The 9946-nt window shown below is 33.1% G+C and overlaps 1 protein-coding gene across 6 annotated transcripts; it reads right to left on the minus strand.

Annotated features, from left to right (window-relative positions):
- Positions 1 to 2940: 2940 nt before the first annotated feature.
- LOC131606592 (vesicle transport protein GOT1-like) lies at positions 2941 to 6753 on the minus strand. Of its 6 annotated transcripts, XR_009284904.1 has the most exons (10): positions 6602 to 6753; positions 6365 to 6525; positions 6051 to 6153; positions 5578 to 5943; positions 4358 to 4449; positions 4153 to 4233; positions 3976 to 4073; positions 3836 to 3895; positions 3387 to 3469; positions 3066 to 3119 (listed from the first exon to the last, which is right to left on the minus strand). XR_009284904.1 is itself a non-coding variant. In XM_058878791.1 (9 exons), exons 4-9 carry the CDS (start codon positions 5606 to 5608, stop codon positions 3055 to 3057), a joined length of 450 nt encoding a protein of 149 aa, XP_058734774.1. In that variant the 5' UTR covers positions 5609 to 5943; positions 6051 to 6153; positions 6365 to 6525; positions 6602 to 6753; the 3' UTR covers positions 2941 to 3054. The 6 variants fall into 6 exon arrangements, 5 of the variants coding, with proteins under 5 accessions (XP_058734774.1, XP_058734773.1, XP_058734771.1 ...); XM_058878791.1 differs by lacking the exon at positions 3836 to 3895 and having other exon boundaries at positions 2941 to 3119; XM_058878790.1 differs by lacking the exons at positions 3066 to 3119; positions 3836 to 3895 and having other exon boundaries at positions 3217 to 3469; positions 5578 to 5646; positions 6009 to 6136.
- Positions 6754 to 9946: the final 3193 nt, after the last annotated feature.

The following is a 9946-nucleotide window of genomic DNA, read 5'->3' on the forward strand; positions in this document are numbered from 1 at the left end:
CTCGCCAAAGTCTTCCTTTGAGTATAATGAAACTCTCTCCTTGATAGATACAATAAAACTAAACATTCAAGAAATGATAGCCGCATCTATAACAAACAACAAACTTCACACAAAAACATTAGATATCCTAATGTACCACTAGTCTTCCTGAACACTCAATCCTTAGAGATGAAGATCCTCAACAATGGAAAATAACTAGGTATGAAGATGATGAACAATGTGTTAGTCGAGGGATTAGGTGAATGTGATTAAATGAACACACAGAAGGTTCTAATTAATTTCTTGGTAAATGGGTTTTGGTTCTTGATTGTTATCATGAGCTTAACTAATCATTAACAACACAACAATATTAATAGTCAAGTCACTCTCTCTAATTCACTCACAATAACAACAAATTGCACAAGAACAAGATGCAACAAAAAGAGAAAATGAATCTGGCATGAATTCACATTCAAGAAGTTGTTTTAGAGAAGAAGAGAAATATTAAAGGTGCTAAGAGTAGATACACTAACGAAGAGAAGACAAATTGTATTTTTGTCTCAAAAATGGGTTTCAACATTTTTGGTTTTTCACTCACTTTTTTTTTCTTTCACCAAAGAAACAACTATTTAAAGATAAGATGTACAAATTGATTTTGTGAAGCATGATTTGAGTCAAGAGGAAATCATGATTCATGAAGGCATTCTTGGATGTAATATTCTCAAAACACTATTTACACTATAGTATAGGAGGCAGAGGAGAGGGCGTTAGATATATCTAGTAGTTGTATTTTAATTTATTCTCTAAAATAAACATTTTGAATGTTGAGTTACGAATCATGTATGGTTTGTGACTGATGTATGTATATTTTATGGCTTGATACAAACACTATGAATGATTGAGTCGTGTATGGTTTTTTGTGTGAATAATGTATGGTCGCGTGACTAATGTATGGATAATGACTTATGAATAATATTATCCAAGTGTTTATAATATTGTCTAAGAGTTTGTTCGAAGATTGATATCTAGATTCACCGTACCTCATGGTATCACGTATACACATAATACACATACATTATAGTATCAAGGGTTTGGTCGGATATTGAAATTTAGATTTACTCATTTGTCATCTTGTAAGTGTGTCTGGTGAATGAAATTTAGATTCACCTAATGATATATACATAAACATTTAATATAGTCTTGGGAGTTTGTTTCAGATATTGAAATTTAAATTTATCCCTTTGTTATCTTGCACGAAGTGCACATAAACAATATTACTCTTGGGGTGTCTAGATTTTACTTGAATGGAGTGCATTTCTGATGTATGTATATTTTATGGCTTGATACAAACACTATGAATGATTGAGTCGTGTATGGTTTTTTGTATGAATAATGTATGGTCGCGTGACTAATGTATGGATAATGACTTATGAATAAGATTATCCAAGTGTTTATAATATTGTCTAAGAGTTTGTTCGAAGATTGATATCTAGATTCACCGTACCTCATGGTATCACGTATACACATAATGCACATACATTATAGTATCAAGGGTTTGGTCGGATATTCAAATTTAGATTTACTCATTTGTCATCTTGTAAGTGTGTCTGGTGAATGAAATTTAGATTCACCTAATGATATATACATAAACATTTAATATAGTCTCGAGAGTTTGTTTCAGATATTGAAATTTAAATTTATCCCTTTGTTATCTTGCACGAAGTGCACATAAACAATATTACTCTTGGGGTGTCTAGATTTTACTTGAATGGAGTGCATTTCTGATAAAGAGAATTGATATTTTGACGCGTTAGGATTTCAATCTCTAATTGGTACAAAAAGATAATTTTAAATTGTTATTCAAGAGATAGATGAATTGTACTAAACAATTAAGAAAAAGTAAATTTGTGTGGTCTTTTCTTCGTTTAAGCCCAAACTATTATTTAATATTAAATTAAATCTAATCCACCATTACTAACTATTAGCACAAAAAAATAGTTTAATTGATTTTATTAAATTGAATACACAATTATATCATATTATAATAGAACATAAAAAAGTAAAAAATAAATAAATATAGTTTTTAGTGTTATAGAAGAGATTAAATATTTTCTCTATTTAAAATTGTATGACTACTAATTAGTGATATTGACTCCATTGACTAAATTAAGTAGATTAGAAGAACTGTTGGTACTTTAATATATTTTCTACATATTTATATTTTTTATGTTTATAGTTTATAAGCGAGAGAACCAGTTTACCTTTTTATCACTACAAAAAAAAAGGTCTCCTGCCACGCCCAAGAAACCGAGGATATATGCAAAATACCCGTGGCATAATGCTGAGGCCACGGTTTGGCCATGGAAATCCAACTGTGGAGTATGCGGCCGTGGTCTAAAGTAAAGTCCACGGTTTTTTGGTATAGACCACGTCTTTTTGACAACCGTGGCTTTTTTAGGCCACGGTTTAGGTAGCTTGATTAAGGCCGCGGTTTGTATTTGCCATGACTACAAAACAGTGGCTATATGGTAAAGCCACGGTTTCAATTTAACGTTTACGATACAGTTTTGGTTCAAGATATAGCCACGGTTTGGTTATGACCACATATTTAAAACCGTTGTTATATGTTATGAATTCTATATGCAATCCCCACCCTCCATCTTTGTCTTAGTGGTTAAAGAGATAGCGTCGCATTTCAGTTTGATGTTCTAAGGTTAACACTGCATAAACAGCTGTGCAGAAAATATTGTAACTAATTGGACAATTGTTCATACCATCAATTAAATTACATATAACATTTATTTCTTCATTTTCTAGATTGAATAATCATAGTTTATGTGAGAAAGACTAACTACAATCAAATTGAACATTTTATCAGACTCAAAATCACAACACCATAAAATGTATAATATAGGTAAAACATGATTTCCAAAATGTGAAAATCTAAACTATTATAAATAACATGTTATTCATCCAATGTTGTCTATATCTATTGACAATGCAAGAATCTCAACTATTATAAATAAGATGTTACGAACAATAAAATCCTCTGCACTTTGATTCTAGTCTCAGTCTTCAACAAGTGACACTCCACATAAATATGCTTGCTCTTTTCACTAAAGTGTGAACATAGCCCAGCCCTGAAAGAATGCAGTTGTTCATTATTGTCCTCATAGGAGGGAAAACACAAAAAAACCTGTGTTTAAAGGAATTAAAAACACATGAACCAATTAAAGATATTTAGTTTGATATTAAGAAACTTTTATCTGGGGATATAATTCATTGTTGTAGTAATAAACAATGTGTGTGTGTGTGATTTTTACAAGAACTAAATCATAAAACCTCAACAATGAGAAACAAAACAATATGTAACTTTACAGTTTGAGAGATTGGTGAAAATAAAAGACCTATAGTTTGGACTGTTTCTTGGAACTTCTTCCTGCTATGAATTCCTGCATTTTCTTGAATTGCTCCTTGCAAGACTAGAGATCTGTTAAGTACAAAATCAAAGTTCAGATAAAACACATGCTCACATTCATTAAAAATCATGTTTTGGATTGTGAGGAATCAGTGTTAGACAAAGGGAATAGTCAAACTTTATCAGCAACCAAAGCATCTTTGAACCAGCTTTATCATAGCCCAACCATGAGAAATTACAATAAGGTGATCAAATTAGTCGAGTTCAGGTGTAATTTGCAACTACAATCATATAAGTCAAGTATCCCCACATGTCAACAACACAGCTTCTCTCTGCTTCTTAATCTTCCTCTACCCAGAACTCAAACAACAGCAACGAAATAACTCAAACGAGTTTATACCATATAAAGCATATGAATCAGTTATATATACTAATTACCCTGTCACCAAACAGTGCTAGCTGAAATTCTTCATGAAAGTAAAAATGCACCAGAAACCACTGCAGAATAATATCATTCAGCATTCGCTTAAAGCATACTTAATATAAGACATTAGAGTTTCTTTAAAATTCCACTATACCTAAATAGAACGATGAACCCATAAGCCTCAATAATCATGCCCAAAATAGGCCATCCAAACATGAGAATCAAGAACCCAATACCAAATGAGATTGTTCCCTTTAAGTGGGGCTATATATACCATGAGGAGAACACAAAACAGTAAGTGAAAGAGATAGTAAATTGATGACAAAATAACCTTAAAATTACTTCGTTTCATGAAGAATTGCATAGTGGACTTCAGCCTGATGGTTATGGACACTCCAGAAACAAACAAGATCTTATTTGAGCAACGAGAAGATACCAGGGCATTAAAATAGGTGTTAGTAAATACTAAGCAAAATAAAATTTGAAGCATCTACTTAAGGAAGAAACTTCTCATTGAAAGAAATTATGAAACTTACATTTCCCATGCCAAGCAATCCCTTGTCGAAGAAGAAGATAACCCCAAGGAAAGAGAAAAATATACCAAAGCCGGTTAATCCTAATCCAATCTCTGTATTGCATGTCAATCACATATATTAAAAATAATAAGATTAAACAAATGTAAGTAAATGTTAACAAAATAGAATGGTAGTAGATGCCAAATATATAATGTACAAAAATAACTTAATACACTATTCAGTAAAAACAATGCTTCTGCCAAGAGACCATAACAATTGGTTAACGTTAAATTGTATAGGAAATTGGTAATGGAATCCTGGACAAAAACCAATCTTGAAAACTGACAATTGGTAGATGAAATTGAAAGGATGAGAGAGGAGCAATTAAGGAGGGAGAAAGTCTGACTCATGTACCGGAAAACTGAATAGACATGAAATGAACTGGCTGGTATATGTGAGGTGTGTCAGTGGTATATCAAAATTTTAATTGTTTTTTAAAATGATGAATCGGATACTCCTTTGATGCATATTGATTATGTATCATATCATATGGGCACATAATTGCATATCGGATACAATTTGGAAGTCATTAATCAGAGTTAGACCCTTGGCACAATGTTTGGAGTAGACACCATATGACCTAGAGGTAACAAGTTTATCCCGTGGAATCAGCCTTTTGAAAATACAAGCTAAGGCTGTGTCTATAATAGAGTACGCAGTGAGTCCAATCTTTCCAGTCCTATCCTTTTTTTTTCACATGTCCCCTAAATTTTTTGCCGACACACTCACGGCACACAAAGTTGCATAATGAAGGACCAATTGAAATAACTAAGGCTAATAGAAAATAGGTGTCAATAGTCACTACTAAATATAAACATTCTCCAAAATGAAGCACCAATTTCTGTGAATAATGAGAGCATTTATACAAAAAAGACCCTACATATGTCTTCCATTATCTTTCTGTTTTAAGCTCATATTTGACCGTTAAGAAATTTCAAGAAATACCCAAGGTAGGGAGAAGGGAAAAGACAAAAACTTTTTTTTATTTAAAGCATAGCCTAAATAAATCAAAACAACGTTCCTCTTCCCCAAATAGCGCTGACAAATGAATAAGAGAACTAATTTATAGAACTACTATAGCTAACTCAACAATAATTCATTTTTATACAGTTACTACACATTAGCAAGATACATGCAATGCCATTGTTTCAAATACAAGAACAAACATATCTTCCACTTACTTTTTCGATCATTCATCTCAAAGGAAAGCATTTCGCCAACAATTTAGATGTCCAAGCACCTTGGCTTCTCTGTAATACAAAACCGCCAAACTCAGTTAATACATAAATGAGAATCATCATCTCTATGGAAAACTCAATGATTCTGTTGAATGACAAAAGATTACACAAACTGAAAATGTAAAATAATATTTTTCATTTACATGTAAATCCAAGGATGACTTATGACTTATTGTATACAAAGTAGCATAATAACATAACAATCAAGTTAACATGGACTTATCTATGACTCCCCGCCCTGCTGCTATATCAGTTTCCAACAATCTCACCCCACATCCAATGCCAATAAGAGCTTAACAGAACATATAACTGAAAGCATAATCAGAAACAATGTAAATCACAAAGAATCACAGAGAAAAAATAGGAAAACTCACTTGCAAATCACTCTAATTCTTCAACACTCGGGAGAAACTCACCAAGAAAACTCTACCTATCCTCTGCAAGATCTTCATCACCATTCTCTGAATCTTAAAACCGCAGAAACTTCATCACTCTCTATTTTCTGCAAATTCTTCGATGCTTTTACACAGGAAAAAAACTCAGAGCGTAGCTTTTACACAAGAATAGAAGAATATCCCTAAAATTTAGAACCTATAGCTATTCACAAACATTCCAGCGCAACTTTTTGACAAAAATTTCTAGAAAACCCTAAAATCTATCCATGTTCATTCATAGTCTTTGCAGACCCAGAGAATAAACCCTAAAACGAAAAGAAAGAAGAAGAGCTCACCTGAAAAGCTTTCCACCGCCGCTCATCACCGTCACTTCCGCCGATTAAAGGTTGTTGTTGCTCGATTCGCTCTTCACATCGCGAAATCCTTGATTTTTTGGAGATTCTCCGTTATGATTTCCACTCAACCCCTTTTAGATTCGCCTCCTTCCAGCCATTTCCTGCAATAATCGCACTCGGGTTAGAAAGGAGAAGGGAGAGAGGATTTCAAAAATGTAAACGAATTGGAGAATGAACCTAGGTGCGGCGGCGGCGCCGTCGTCTTCTTCATCGCCGCTATGGAGATTCATCATCTCTGCGTTGGTTTTTGTGTTTATAGCCGCAGCGACTGCCGTCGGAGGCATGGCGGCGCTATGGCTGAAGGTTTTTTTATTTGAAACTGAAGGAGAAGGTAAAGAAGAGAGAAACTGAAACGTATTAGGAATTGCTTTCTCAATTTTATTTTATTTTTTTTAATAAAAAATAATTAGAAAAGAAAATAATAAAAAAGAGGGAAACTGAAAATAAAAAAGGGAAAGTTTGGCGGGCTATAAAATTGTGGGCTTCGGCCATAGTTTGAAGTGAAACTTATAAGCCGCGGTTATTAACCGTGGTATAAACATGGTAATTTAAGAAAAGGCCACCGTTTCACAATCTGGGTTTAATATTTCAAAACATATTTCTACGGTTTGAAAACTCCGACCAAAGCTTATATGTGGCCACAGTTTTTGAGTTGTGGAAGAATTTAGCGTGGCCGTAGGCCATATTTCTTGTAGTGTATCATATATTATTTGTCGATCGTTTTATTTATTGATAATTATAAAAAAAATATGTAATCACAAAATAACACGTATTTAATCATATCTAATTTCACATATATTTGTAAAAAATATATTAAAAAAAAGAATGAATTAAAAGACCGGAAATTAAAATTTAAACCAAATAAAAAATACTAATCTAAAAACTAATACTAATACAATCACTCTTATTATTGTATTGTTTTCCCAAACATGTAGTATTATATATTTTTATAAATAAATAAATATATATATATATATATATATATATATATATATATATATATATATATGTGTGTGTGTCTCTCATCTCAATCAAAAAATATATATAAAATTATTCTTGTTTGAATCATGACAAAATTCGAATTCTTATGCAATGAGTGTGGCATAGTTTTTTCATCTCCACAGACTTTAGGAGTGCATGCGATTGAAAAACATCATCCAAATTTAATATTGGAATCAAGTGCACCACAACCACCACCACCACCACCAAATGATCAACGTCGCCCAGAACCCTCAAATGCTCAAAATCAACCACAAAATGCACCACCGCGACAGGTGCAACCATTTGATTTGAACCTACCTCTTAATGTTCGACCTTTCGATCTTAATACTCTTCCTTCTTCGTCAGAGGAGGAATGATTACAAATAAGTACTAATGGAGATTTTTGAAATAAATGTATGAGAGATTGGTTTGAATTCTAAGCATTCATAACTCTTGTTAGTTCTTAATGGTTTGTTTACAAATCATGGTTTGACTTTTAATAGGTTCAAGCATGGGTTCTTTAAATTATTGTAATAAAAGTATCATTGAGTCAAAAATAAATTACATTGTAGCATGTGTTTTTTATACTATGATCTAGAATCTCACGATACCTAATGAACTATTTGATCTCAAGATGTAAGTCACTCTGAAACTTCACACACTTGGAAACCTCAACATCCACACCATTATAGTGAGGACAAAACCTGATCAGCTCTTCAAACTTAGATGCATAGTCAGCCACTTTCATATTACCTTGCTTTAATTTCATGAATTCAATCGCTTTTCAGCTGCGAACATTAGTGGGAAAGTACTTATCCAGAAACTCAATATTGAAATTAGCCCAAGTAATCTCAACATTCACAGATTCAAACCTGAAACGGGTATTCTCCCACCAATACTCAGTTTCCTCAGACAACATGTGTTTTGAACAACACCTCTTGTGTATCAGTGCACGCCATAACTCTAAAGCCAAGTTTGAGCACCCCTATTTACAAGAAGAGCAACCTTAGAAAGAGTTTATGGTTTTGATTATGCATGATATGATTAAGATGAACATGGGAATAGGTTAGTTAGTGAAATTTAGAATGTTAGATTTGGTGAAATTCTATTGACAAGTGTGTATCGCGTTAGCAAGAAGCTGTTAGGTTTGAACTTATGAAAGTATTTTGTGTGTGGTTTCAATTGGAAATGTTAATTACAATTAGGGGTTATGAAATATTAGAGAATCTGTTTGTTTGAAATGAAGTCTGAATTTGGGCTAATTGAATGGTTTGTACAAGTTAGTAAGACTGTTAGGAATAGAAATTTGAATGTTGCATGGAACTTTTTATGTTAATGATGCAGGTTGGATGTAGACTAGATACTCTTGAATTGCCTTGGTTTTGAAGAATAACATGTGTTTTATGGCTGGGAATTAAATGGTATGTGGTTAATGTATATGGAAGTCCTGTTTATGAAACCTTATGCTGAGATGTTAATATGTTTGGGATTTTTCGGTTTATCTGTGCAGGATCACTTGGATATGGAGAGGTCTTGGATGCTTGTGAGATTGGATTGGCTTATGACTGTGTGAACTTTTTTTTGTGTTGGATTCTGTGATATTAAAACATAGATTTAATGTGTGCACTGATATGAGGTTTTGTTATGATTTAACATGAATTTGCAGGTTTTGATAGGTATGGCATGAAGCTTGGAGGAAGAACTTGTAAGATGGCCTCATGAAGGGCAGGGCAGGTTTGGTGGAGGTCTGAAGAACTTGGAAGGAACACGGAAATGGGATGGGATCAGATTTAGGGGTCAAAGAGTCAAAGGTCAGTTTGACTTGGTCAACTATTTGACCAAAAAGTCAACAGTTGACCAAAAGTCAACTGTGAGTCAAATGTGCATCTTTTGTGAATGTAACTTGTAATGTAATTTTTGGTCTTCGTAATGTATTTGGACCTTGGAGATGTAAGGTGTCTTGAAAATAGAATGAAATAAGTCCTTTTTTTTTTAATTTCATCTTTTTCCTCCAATTTAGCAATACTTTAAAATTCTACTTTTTCCTTCTTTGCTAGCTTGAAAGAGCACCATAATGTAAGATGGAAACCAGATATCTTGAAAGTGTTTATAGTCAACACTAAACATTTGTCCAAAAGTCAACCACGCATCAATAGCCTTTTTTTCCGGGATGTGATCCAAGATTACTCGTTCTTTTCGTTCAAATGAAATCACCAAGTATTGTGCCATAACTTTTACTTCAAACAATGCACCCAATAATTATGTCTGAACTCCATAAAAAGATCCTCTTGATTACTACATGAATAGGGAACTCAACTCTAATCCAGTTTATCTCAATTGAAAAACCTTGATGGACTCAATCATAGGGCAATAAACCCTAATTCTTGATCCCTATTTGAAACAACTTGTTAAACTCAATCATAGGGGATAAGAACCCTAATTTCCATGACCAATGATTCAATGCCAAGTTTTATTGTTGGATGAATGCATGATATGTTGCATGACTTAATGGATGAAATTATGAGATGTATAAGCCAGTTA

Source organism: Vicia villosa, linkage group LG5, assembly GCF_029867415.1.
Source record: "Vicia villosa cultivar HV-30 ecotype Madison, WI linkage group LG5, Vvil1.0, whole genome shotgun sequence".
Taxonomy (NCBI): Eukaryota; Viridiplantae; Streptophyta; class Magnoliopsida; order Fabales; family Fabaceae; genus Vicia; species Vicia villosa.